At 40.6% G+C, this 12,776-nt stretch overlaps 1 protein-coding gene and 2 long non-coding RNA genes across 4 annotated transcripts; 1 reads left to right on the forward strand and 2 right to left on the reverse strand.

Moving 5' to 3' along the window:
- Window positions 1-424: 424 nt before the first annotated feature.
- Window positions 425-8,308, reverse strand: LOC144902155 (uncharacterized). Of its 2 annotated transcripts, XR_013630460.1 has the most exons (6): window positions 8,074-8,308; window positions 6,016-6,670; window positions 5,056-5,145; window positions 4,814-4,986; window positions 4,679-4,745; window positions 425-567 (listed from the first exon to the last, which is right to left on the reverse strand). It is a non-coding gene; the product is annotated as an uncharacterized LOC144902155 (long non-coding RNA). The 2 variants fall into 2 exon arrangements; XR_013630461.1 differs by lacking the exon at window positions 4,679-4,745.
- nkx2.3 (NK2 homeobox 3) lies at window positions 4,713-7,056 on the forward strand. The gene is made up of 2 exons (XM_058058949.2): window positions 4,713-5,182; window positions 6,020-7,056. The coding sequence occupies exons 1-2, from the start codon at window positions 4,750-4,752 to the stop codon at window positions 6,649-6,651; spliced, it is 1,065 nt and encodes a 354-aa protein (XP_057914932.2). The 5' UTR covers window positions 4,713-4,749; the 3' UTR covers window positions 6,652-7,056.
- A 728-nt stretch (window positions 8,309-9,036) lies between the features above and the next one.
- Window positions 9,037-10,465, reverse strand: LOC144894482 (uncharacterized). The gene is made up of 3 exons (XR_013625097.1): window positions 10,353-10,465; window positions 10,195-10,274; window positions 9,037-9,528 (listed from the first exon to the last, which is right to left on the reverse strand). It is a non-coding gene; the product is annotated as an uncharacterized LOC144894482 (long non-coding RNA).
- Between the last annotated feature and the right edge of the window lie 2,311 nt (window positions 10,466-12,776).

Below are 12,776 nucleotides of genomic sequence, written 5' to 3' on the forward strand. Positions count from 1 at the left end.
GGTGTGGCAAACGGAGGATAAACATATTTAGGTTGCACGTTTCCTCCAAGAACGACATTCCCAACACTGTAGATCACACGCAGCACAGCCTTTAAATCTCCCTGTTAACACTCATATATACAAACACACACCTGCTAGGGCAAGGCCGTCTGGGAGGGAATTGCAGCGGGCTTATTTATGGGACCCGAGGGAGAGCAAAGGGCAGGGGATCCAGACTGGTCACTTCCTCCTCTCATGGCCTCCAAGTTTGGCTGAACCTTCCTGGATGGCAACAACAGGGGCAGTTGCCGTCTGTCAAGAAAAAAAAGACAACAACAGATCATTTGGGTGTCCGTCTCACACAATAAAAGAGCTCAGAAAAGAGGTAAGTAGGTTAAGGCAAAGGTTCAGCTCACAAAACCAGGTCCCAGACTCACGCTCTGGCCTCCCCATTTCCTCCAGAGAGAAGGCGCTGTCATCCGTCACTCGGCCCCAGGCAGCGGTACAATAGCGCGGTCTCGCTCATGGCTACTGACACCATCACATGCGCTGCTGATAAGACACGGCTTCCGGGACCGAGAACTCAACCTGTTAATGACAACAAGAGTTTGGTGCTTTGCCATTGTTAATGATAACCATGGGATACAAGAAAAGGGAAGTACAGTCGAACGGCGCACAAAGCTTGAAATCACATGATTTGTCAACAAATCTGGCAGTTCATTGACCAACTGAAGTGCCAGATTTGCGTCCCAATATATTTGTCATTTTGCTCATTGAGTTGTGGACTCCTATAGAGCAGCTACACACAATAACCGGCACAGAAAGCTTTCTAGTTCTTCTAGAATCTGCACCTATTCAGCTGTATTTCTTTGGATTGCGTGCTTCCCTCGAAAAACGGTCTGTTTTAATGTATTCCACCCACGACCCGCCTCCAGACACGCCCACTCTGCTGTGGTTGGTCACACTCCCAAGTGCAGAGAAAGTTACGGTTTGTGCCACTAACTTTATAGGCATTGATAAACGGTATAGGAGATGATAATAAATCCAGTGTATCGAATGATTCCAAAGCATTCATTCATTCATTCATTCATTTTCGACCGCTTATCCTCACAAGGGTCGTGGGGGTTGCTGGAGCCTATCCCAGCTGTCTTCGGGCGAGAGGCGGGGTACACTGGACTGGTCGCCAGCCAATCACACGGCTTATTCCAAAGCAACTAACTAAATTTACATTCAAGTCAAATAGCATAAAAATAGCTTTTAATGGGTGGTTTTAAGAACTAGAGATGTGGTGATCATGGCTGCCCATGGTGGGTACTTCAATTATCAATTCAGTTACTATGATTTATCATGTGAAAATGGTGACAACCTGATTTGGTTTGAGGTCAGAGTTTCCACTGAGTGCATTTTTCCCTAACTTTCCGACATGCTTGGACTTATTTCACTAGTGTAAGAATGTACAAATTACTCACATTACACATTTAACATTGTGAAACGCTAAAAAGTTGCACATCTGTACTTTGCAAACACAGGGTGCTGATGATTGCTTATATTAGACTGTTTACAAGAGTGCATGGGAAGACAATGAACGCCTCTTAATTTTACATAACAAGCCACAGGCAAAAACGTAATTAAGGTCTTTACGGAGTCATCAAACCACCTTGCTGGAGAATGTACTGAAACTGAGCGTACACCTGCCATTGTTGCACAGAAACACTGCTTCAACAGGTTTGTCCGTCCAACATATGAAGACAAGGGAACTAGTCCAAACCTGTTCAGCAACGCCTGGCAAGCCAAAGTGAATTTAAGGGGATGATTGAAATTTCACTGCTGAAAGTGTGGAAAGTGTCAATGCTAAATAAATGGAGGGGTCATTTTATTTTGTTCATAACTTGCAGCTCCAGCCATGCTGACCTCAATGTGGGCCTGACCCTCAAGTAAAAGGGGTGGCTTATCTGGCTACGATTCTCCAATGAAGATGATGTATTGGCGGGTACCGAGCGGCTCCTTCACACTCTGACTGGGGGTGTCTGGGTTTTGTTACAGGCAGGAAACAGACTTCTTCCGCTCCGTAAACAAGCTGGACACTTGTGGGAGGGGGGCAGCCACAGGGCGGTATTGGCACGCGATGCGAGGACACCAGCGCTTCGAGATGGCAGCGTGCAATTAACAGGCAGCCATTTTGGAATGGCGTTGCATGTGGGTTGATATAGGGAACTTTATTGGCTATTGAAGTAAAGGTTTTCTATAATTAGCTGACCCTTCAGAGCTGAAATGATGATTTAGATCAGTGGTTCTCAACAAGTTTGGCTGACCCACAATCACCCTTTAAGGACAAGCAGTGGCCTTAATATAATATTTGCATGTGCAATCCAAACAGGCAGGAAGAGCTTTCACTCTTTGCACTGGGTTCAGCACCTTGGCGCGTTTGTTCCATAGAACAACGGCATGAACGGGGTTAGCCCTTTGGTCAGTCATACGGTCTCTGTCTCTGGGTGGAGGAGGGGCCGGCAGCATCCATTCAGAAGAGTTAGTAGACTGCATCAATCCGTCTGTTTTCTATGCCGCTTATCCTCACTGGGGTACACCCTCGACTGGTCGCCAGCCAATCACAGGGCACATATAAACAAACAAACATTCACACTCACATTCATACTTCCAAGTTGCCAATTAACCTAGCATTTTTGGAATGTGGGTGGAAACCGGAGTACCCGGAAAAAAAACCTCACACACACACGGGGAGAACATGCAAACTCCACACAGATCAAATCGGTACCGTCATACTGTACCTGATAGTCTTCATTGTGGGCGCAATTTCCCCATGTTTCCCCACCCTCAGGCTCAAGCATGATCAATAAGTGACCCATAAACATGACAAGCACCTCATGGTGGCTAGCAAGCGAATAGCACACACGCAGGTGCGTTCACTGACATGGGTTTATGGAACTATTTTTATTTTGCTACCCACTTTTGAGTTGCAACATCAAGAAGAATCACTTACAAGATCAAGCTATACAAATCAAATATAATTTAAATATGTGGTTGATTGCTTTAATCACGCCGTAAACATGATCAAATAAATATTTAGGAAACCCCACGTATACGTGGGCGTGTTTTGACAACCACATTCCTCTGCAGCCTGAACAACAACCTTTTTAAAAAAAAAAAAAAAAGGTGCGTCTTATTGGAAGTATCGTATAACAAAGTGATCATTCAAATGACATTTTTAAAATGTGATATTGTTGTTGTTTACTTTGCTATGATAATCCTATCTCGACTTTTAATGGGCCGTTTAAAAAAAGCAACTTAAAAGGAGGAGAGGAAGAAGCCTGAGCGAGGTCCTAATCTAAACAGCATCTTGTTGATGGCGAGCGGATGAGATTAAGCCGGCATGCTTTCCTTTTCTTTCCGCACGGTTTAGGGCCATTGGGCCCTTGCAGCCTGGCGCCTGCACTTGGACACTGCAGACAGGTAGAGGAAGACACGGAGGTGTCCCCTTTCAGCAAATACTCGCCGTTTGACACGTCCGTACTATGCATATGTTTATTAAAGTGCTGCAGTTGGGGCTAATTAAGATCAGTGTTATTGATAATGTTGACATCATTGCTGCAGAAGTTCCCTTATGTTGGCTGCAAGTGATATTACTGGTAAAATATTATACTATTTTGATTAAAAACATTAAAATTAAATAGATTCTCCACTACAAAAAGTAGTAAAAGTATCTGAAATCAGAGTATAATATATTTATTTTAGTCTACTATAGAGTAGACCAATTTCTCATCTTAAATTAGGGGCATCCAGACCTTTTCCGCCGAGGGCCACCTAGTGAAATATGAAAAGATGCAGGGGGGAGCACTTTGATATATTTTTTAAATGGTGTACAAATTATTTAAAATATTTTTTTTATTATCACAACAGCATTTTGGCTTTTTTTGCTATCATTTCCCTATATTTACTGTTTGGTTTAATTATATTTCTACAATATGCTCAGCCCAATAAAAAATACGAAAAACACGTTTGACTAAAAGGGTTGGCAACATTTTGTTTTATTTTATTTATTCTGGTATTAATTTAGGAATTCCCTCGATCCTCGATTCAACTGGTCATTCGAGTCTATGTTTAAAAGGAAAAGCACCCTCTCCAAAAATAATGTTTTGTTTGACATTTCTTAGTATGTATTTTGGTGGTTATTTTGAATGACGTTTAGTTTTGCACGGAAAAAATTACTTTTGTATTTGAGTACCCCTGCTTTCCATATTACTGAAGATACAATAATAGATTTATTGCAAAAAAAACAAAACAGATATACTAACTCCCTATTTAAAGAGTATTTCACGCCGTCTAAGTATGTTATCTTATCCATTAGAGCCGAGACAGGAAACAATAGATATGGCTAATCTTAAAACCACTGCAGTGGTGATGGGAGCAGCTCAACTGCGTGGGAGGATAGAGAGAGAAGGGGGGTAAATTTATGCTATAAATGAACATAAAAAGGCATTATTTTTCATTCATTCATATTGTATTCTATCATTTCCGATAAGGTGTGTTAACTCAATGATTGCATAATGATTAGTCCAACACATGCAGAGATACTGGATCTCAATAAGTCCCTTAAGGGAGGGGCCTGGAGATGATGACAGCATCTTTCTCTGACTAAATTTAAGCCAACCAAACAGGATCGACCCCTTCCTCTCTTTCCCACCTCATCCTCTATAGTCACAGCCGTGCAAGCCAGAGAAGAGGAATGTCTCCACAGCTCTTTCCACGGTCTGCATGAAAGAAATACGATTTTTGTTTTTTTTTTTACTGCAGATTTGGCTCTTTGAAAGTTACTCACCGGTGGACATCATGCTCCCCAGTCCGGCCATAACGTCTTCCACCACGCCTTTTTCAGTCAAGGACATCCTCAAGTTGGAGTTGCAGCGACAATCTCAGGAGCTCCAGTTCATCTCCTGCATGGGTCTCCCTCAGTCCGGACCTTTCCGAGCACACTCGCCGCCTTCCTGTATGCTGGCCAGGAGAGACAGTCCGAGTCCGATCAGTTCTGGATTGTCGGAAAGCGACGAGAGGATGTCTTACTTCGGGGCGCTCGCTGCACCGGAGCGGCTGGCTGAGTCGGGACTGCCGGTGGAGATGTTCGCCGGCAACCCGGTGGAGATGCATGCAGCTCTGCAAGTGGAGACCGAGCAGGAGGACCATGAAACGAGTGAGTGTAACATATATGACACGAATGACCATGCAACATGACATAAAGGTGTTATGATTAACTCCATGATGTCTTTTTGTTGGAAACGTGGCCTCCAGAATTATTGAAATTGCCTAAAATATTTGATCACGCCACACCTTGTGCAAAAGAAGTGCAAAACGCTCTTATCATATACCAACACTAAAATATGATGACATTACATGCACGTAAATACACACTGTAACCGGTTCCAACATTTGATAAACTGATGCAATGGCATACAAGAAACGCTGTTATTAAAGTTATCATATAAAGTCCTCCCCAAACTTAACCCTTTTAGGTGAACAGTGCAATTATGATTAGGAAAATTTGATATCACTGCATTAAACGTTTACCATGCACAATAACTGTATAAATATTGTTACATTAATACCCCTTTGATGGTGTCCATCAGAACTGCCCATTATTACCGATTTGTAAAGGCAGGAGTCCTTTCATTAAATAACTGAATGCAGTGACCAGTCGGTGAAATTGATATAATAATAATAATAATGATTATTATGATTATTATTATAAACGTAACTGAATACACAAGTTGACTGATTAAGATAGGATAACAACCCTTAATGTGGGAGAAATTCACCAGATTGTATATCTATTTACATAATTATCTGGGCCTATGATATTAGTGAAATTGTCAATTTGATTTTTTATTTAAAAAATAAATAAACTATAACAGTATATCGGGAAAAATGTTTGAAAACATTTGAGCACATCACAAATAATCAAAATTTAAATTGTAATATTTAGTATTAACTGTGAAATTCAAACTTTACATTTCCGTTTGTGCTCACGCAGAGGTCTGTACTTCTTTGCGGGACGAGGAAGGGGAGAAGCCGGCCAGCAAACAGCAGAGGACCAGAAGGAAGCCCCGGGTCCTCTTCTCCCAGACTCAGGTGTTCGAGCTGGAGCGTCGCTTCAAGCGGCAGCGCTACCTGTCAGCCCCGGAGAGAGAACATCTGGCCGGCTCGCTCAAACTCACCCCGACGCAGGTGAAGATCTGGTTCCAGAACCGGAGATACAAATGCAAGAGGCAGCGGCAGGACAAGTCTCTGGAGATGGCTGGTCACCACCACCATCACCACCACCACCCTCCCCCGCCGCCGCCGCCTAGGAGGGTAGCTGTGCCGGTGCTGGTGCGGGACGGCAGGCCTTGTTTGACTGGATCCCCAACATATAACACTTCTTACTCGGTAGCACCGAGCCCGTACACGTACAACGGCTACCCGGCCTACAGCTACAACAACTCTGTGTACACCAACACTTACTCTTGTACCAGTTTACCTGCTCTGCAACCCACCAACACTGCAGCCAACGCCTTCATGAACATGACTTTGGGACCTCTGGGTGCGCAGACGCAGAGCCAGTCTGCACAGGGGACAGTGGCTCCTCCATGCCAAGGGACTCTGCAGGGCATCAGGGCCTGGTAATACACCTTCTGACGCACAGCTTGTTTGTACAGTAGTTTTCAACAGTGGAAAAAAATGCAGTTAGTAATTATGAGTGGTGCAAAATTTCAAGTAGAAAAAAAAAAACATTTTATCCACTGAGCCAGCGTCGAAATCCTTATAAACATGCTGTTTATTTGGCTTTGAATGCTGTGCACACATTGAAGATGCTTAAAATAAAAAAAAACACGTCAATTTATAGAGAATGCACAGAATGATTGACTCAATTGACGCTGAATATGCGGGAAAAATATTGTTTTTCACAGCATGCACGTGTGACACATGAGTAAAACTAATGGAACAGTTGTATTAATGGCTGTTTCACTATACTACACTATGTGACATTGAGAGTAATGCACAGGAAATTAAATAATCCAGTGAACACAATGGCATCAATGTGCACATTTTGTTTCAAATGTGTTGAGTGTGTCCTATTAAACCCTTTTTAACACTTGAATCCAACACAATTATTACTTTGGTCATGTATTTTACCAAAGAAAATTATTGTCATAAGTTTAAAGTTATTTAAGTAACTTCATGAAATCATTTAACCTATATATATTATATATAATAATTGTATAATAATTGTATTATATATAATACAATTATTTAAATTTGTATAATAATACACAAGTAAAATATATTTCCTCCTCTTTTTGCTAATTGGAATTGGAAACAGTTTTATACTGCATTTATGGTAATGTATGACCCCTTATAAACTATATACAAAGTATTGTGCACAAATGTGCTGTTTTAGCAATGTCACAAATATAGACTCCACTCCAAAAACACATTAATGAAATGAAAATTAATTAAATGATCCTTATATTGTATTTGTAAGTCAAAGTGTGCACGACCAAATTAACTGTTAAGTTCAAATACACTCACTTAAGGTGAAAAACAATAACTAGAAAAAAAACAATGTAAAGTTGCAGAATCCTGTCTTTTAAAACCTAAATAGAGTGGAAATACTAATACTTACAATATGCTGATTTATTAGGTCCAAAATGACTGCAATGTGAAAAGGGTGGCCTATAGAAATGGGGTTTACAAATAAGATATTTTTTAAAGCTTTAAATAGTAGCTTTCTGTGAGAAAGATAGGGGTATTTTGTGAGACAAGAACCAGAAACTCTTTGAGAATGTAGTTCCGGTCAGGATCCAGAGATGGACATTAACCAGACCGTCCTGCAGCATCCTCACAAGACGCATAGAACATGAGAATGTTACGCGATGAAACGTATTGCTACTATAATAAGTCATTCATTTACGCACACGCAGGCTGTTAATGACGGACCATTAGTGGTCTCTAATAAACACCTTGCCGTGCACCCTCCCTCCAACGGAGGTGAGTGACAACATAAACAGAGCGTTTGTCTAAATGGTCTCCATGATGGACACTTACTTCCTCTCTCTCTGCGCGATGGGGACGAGGCTGCCATGCCCATGCAAAGTGGTGCACGGTGCTTTAGTGTAAATAGAGCTGGCGACAGGACGGCGCTGCCTGAGGACGCAGGCCGGACAACAGGAGAGTGCAGTGATCACTATCTTTGCATGCCTCCAAAGATAGCAGGCTCATCCGAGAGAGAGAGAGTCCCAACACAAAAGTCTCTCATGGCAACCACTCAAGGAGTTAAGTCACTAGAAGAAGAAAAAAAACAACCAAGTGAGGAACACTTAAGTTTTGAATAAGATGTATTGGAATGCTTGTGAAGTTCAGCAACGTTAATATAACTTTTATAGTATTTTTTTTAACTTTACGTTTTCTATTCTTGTTTGCACAATTCTGTCTGTAAATATGGCTTTCCTGTATCAATCCAATACAAAAACTGTATCACTAGTTTCTCTAAAAAGACCACTTTGATGGATAAATTTAACAGCATATTTTTGTGGTTGCAAACAGCATATTATAAAGAGCTTTTTCCACAATGGTAGATATTTTGACATGTATTTAATCCTTATTGACATTAATTTGGGACATAGGGAGATTTGCTGAAAACATTTACAGTCCCAATATGCATTCACTATACAGGTAAGTTAATATAAAAAGGATACGTTCTGATATGATAATAAAAACTCTTTCTAGGTCTTCTGCGATTAATTTCATTGAAGATTGCTTGAAAAGCCAATAGATATTCACTGCGCAGGAAAAAACAGGCTTATTGTGAATGATATATGGTGGAGGAGGGCGAAAACTGCGTTATAAAGGCTAAAATGGGACACGGATAGGGAGTTTCTCCTGGGCACCTCACGGGGGCGCTGTTCACTCGTTTCAACCGCAACCTTTAAGATCAATACTGGCAACCTTTACGCTGAAGTTAACGCATTTGACACAGTATGTGCCCAAATGGTTCATAATGAAATATACTTATAATTCACACTTTGCACTAGATGCACAAGAGCTGCCTTTAAAAAAAACTAATAATGCTGTTATTTTACTGCAGTGTGTGCATGAATGGGTTAAATGCAGGGGTGAAATGTTGTGTATACTGTACATGCAAACATCAATGTGATATATTACTGCTGTTTACACTGCATCATACAAAGAGCTGTTTCGGCTACCCCGAGCTATACGTGAGAGTTATATAGTATGCCCCTAAATGTCTGACATAAAGTCAAAAGGCGTGGATCCTCACAAAGAAATCATCCATCAAGCAAAGGTGGGACAGTTTGTTGATAATGGTGGCATGCATCCAACTAAGGGAAGTCCATGCAGTGCTTTTGAGCGGTGGTGAAGAACAGGACCCCCGGGAATCGGACGACAAATGTTCCAGGGGACTGCTGTTAGTCTCACTTCTTGGAGCGTGACCGGTTTGATCCTTCGGGGAACGTTCTGATGAAGTCTCTAGCATGAGTCCATCTGTATAACCCACAATGACATTTGAAGATTTTCAAGTGGCTCACCAAAATAGACTTTAAGGACACGCTCAATTTGAAATGTCCAAAGTGGCCTACATGATAAAGAGCTATTTTTCACATAGGGGTTATAACATTTGACGGTCAAATTGTCATTTTAGTATACAAAATGGAAGTGGATTACACTCAAGAACCAAATACATTGTAATTAGCCCATAAATTTCAGTTAAATAAAGTACTTAGTGCAAAATAATCTTGGCTTTTTGCAACAACATATGGACAAGACAACACAGAAGTATTTGTAAAAAATAAATGTAAAAAAGCAATTGAAAAACAATTTTCAAACTTGACACAATAGTACAGTATTAATCCGAGAGCGATATGTTAGTATCGGTAGTAATCGACATTTAGATCGATCCAGTCTCCCCTCTGATTCAATTTTAAAACCCTAGTGGACTTTACGACTGTTATCGATGAAAGCATTTTCCTTTACCTCGGTATATTTGACAAAACTGCTCTAATATGAAGCCACTGGCAGTGGTATTTATTAAGTAATTAATAGTTGTAGCAGCAGTAGCCTCTGGAACACAGGCGTTCAAGAGTTAACAACTGAGCGCGGTTTTAGCACCATGCTAAAGCTAACGCTAGCATAAAGAACGACTGCACTTACCGATAAAAGCGGATAAACCGCTTCTCTTTGGAGGTTGGCCGAATGCCACTCGGGTGTTACACAAAAGTCGCCATGGGACCCTGAGAAGAAGTCACAGAATAAAACGTATGAATAGTTTTTAATCGTCAATTTGTCGAACAAGCTAGCATTCTACTTACTTCCGTAGCTCCCTCCGTGACTTGTGGGTACGTCCATGTTTAGGTTCCGGGTACTTTGCAGGGATTAGTTCCGCCTAGTTTACGTTCATTTATTCCAGACGTACACTGTGCTACTTCCTGATTGAGTGATTATATAGTTGAGTAGTTTTACTTTGATTTGTATAAATGCAAAGACTAAATCTTAAAATAGATGTTATTTTACAGGGCATCTTAAGAGTCGAAAATTATGGTTTAGATTGAATTGTACCCCAATCAATGATTGCATGCAGTGACATTGTTTTCTTAGTCACAGTACCTACAGCATATTTCAATAAATTAAATAATATACAGAAATCTTGGAAAACACATTTGCATACAATTCAATTGCTAAATGAAAGAATATAAAACAGTTTTTTTTAGAGCAAAAAACTTTTAGCACACAGTTACACAAGCCCAAACTGTCATAGGTCATGCACCAACTCATAATAAGTACTTGTGATTTGTAATCTTGGCTGGAAGAAATACATATATACTGTTATACATTAATTGTGCACTAATTGTGTTTTATCATATTGATACAGTACTCTATAATATACTTCTGTCTAACATTTGGATTTGAAGTTACAATTGCATCATTTTGGTAGCTGTGTTTCTATTGGTCCTCAGCAGGAGGAGGGCAGTATGGGACCAACAAGGGCTCCAAACTGCTTCACTCCGACCCAACCTCATGTTCATATATTTTCACTATTTTCAAACTTGTTCCAAAAACTATTCACAGATAGCATCAGTGGAAGTAGGGAATGTAAACATTTTACAGTGGAGCACTATAAGACATCACCTCCTGGGGATGCACATCCATCACAAGACAAGCCCACCATTCCTCTGCGGTCTCCTACGCTTCTCTAAAGAAATTTGAAATTTGTGGAAAAATGCCCCCTGATAGTGTCGACTCAATGTTTGTGTGTCTTGCTGTTACACTTAAATGTATCAAGCAAGCACACAGACATTCAGAAGAAGCAGACAGTTAGGTGTCATCAGAGTGTTGACAAAGGCTGCAAGGCACAGCGGCTGAGCTAATTTGACACAGAAGACACAGAAGCTTTCCTTTCAAGATCAAGTTCTAAAGGGCAGGAGGTCTGTTTCCTCTTCTTCAGTGTCCCTGACTGCACCTGTGTTGCTTTAACACACACACACACACTGATCGTGCACTTGCACATGAGCTGCACGTGCACAGAAGCAGTGGTCTTAAGTTGCGTCTGAAGTGTCAATGAAGATTTAATGACCTTGAAAGTGGCTGGGAGTGAAAGTGGGTAAATTCATCCTTAATAACTCTGTAGCTTTTTATGGTGAATCAGTGAAGATTAAAACTATCATGTCATTATATCTTTTCTTCAAAGTATTCTCTGAATTGGTAATTTCTATCATATTGAAGGTCCAGTCATTAAGCTAAAGAGCAATCAATGTGCAAAGTAGGACAACTGGAATGAACAGGCCTCATCCGTTCACATTCCAAAATAACCTTGGCGTGTGTGAGTGTGTGTGAAAATATGAACACTTCCACAGGTGCTTACTCTAAGGGGCTTTGAGTGGAAGCTTGAGTTTCCAAAACAAAGGCTTATTACAGTACACAGGGGGGGAGGGTGCATGTCAGCCCTTCATCCACACTACCATATGATGTATAAAGGTATTTTCCATCAAAGATACAGTACATGTACAGTATGTGTATACTATATGTATGGAAAGATTAACACATAGTCTGTCATTGCATCATACGTTCTGAAGGCAATACGGGAATATTAAACAATGTCACCAAATTCCAAAATAATGTTCCTGAAGAGAAGTGGCGCCCTTCTTGACAGTCCAGATGCTTGATCTGATAAATGATTGGATTAGGTGCCAATTAGCAGCCTGCAAAGCCCTTTCCATGCTAAGCAATTATGACAACAAGTGTTTCCTTTGCAGGTAACCATGGTTAACAGAGGAAAAACAAAGATTTCAAGCACTACCCTACTTTTTAAAGGTTCCAGTTTTTTCCTCTCACTCAATCAGGATCAAGCCTGTGTCCTCGTCAACACTCCCACCAAGGTTAACCAGAGAATGACTAAAATTATGTCAACTGGTCCGTTTGTGTCAGGGATGAAATGCAGTGGAAATATTAATTAATAATAATTATTAATTTTCATTGTATTACTCTTCATGATTTTGTGGACTATATGTAAATTGCCATCATAAAAACTGAGGCAGCAGACAGTGAAAATTAATATTTGTGTCATTTTCACAACTTTTGGACATGGTCATATTTATTCTTCAAGTTCCTTAATCATGGTTTTTGCTTGAGGAAGAGTCACTTTGTTTCCTTAAGTTTGACACATATTTTCTCATGCATCATTTACAGAATTCCACAGCCTTCTTGTCAAGTGCTTTGTGCCTGATTCTGTGTTTTTT

The sequence above is a fragment of the Doryrhamphus excisus genome, linkage group LG20 (assembly GCF_037039965.1).
Source record: "Doryrhamphus excisus strain RoL-2023G ecotype Guam linkage group LG20, RoL_Dexc_Guam_v1.1, whole genome shotgun sequence".
NCBI classification, from domain to species: Eukaryota; Metazoa; Chordata; class Actinopteri; order Syngnathiformes; family Syngnathidae; genus Doryrhamphus; species Doryrhamphus excisus.

Bases quoted from the DNA above. Each gene is read 5' to 3' on its own strand.
- nkx2.3 (XM_058058949.2), top strand. From the start codon at position 4,750: ATGAAAGAAATACGATTTTTGTTTTTTTTTTTACTGCAGATTTGGCTC. The intron at 5,183-6,019 runs GTGAGTGTAACA...GTGCTCACGCAG, and splicing joins GCAGGAGGACCATGAAACGA to AGGTCTGTACTTCTTTGCGG.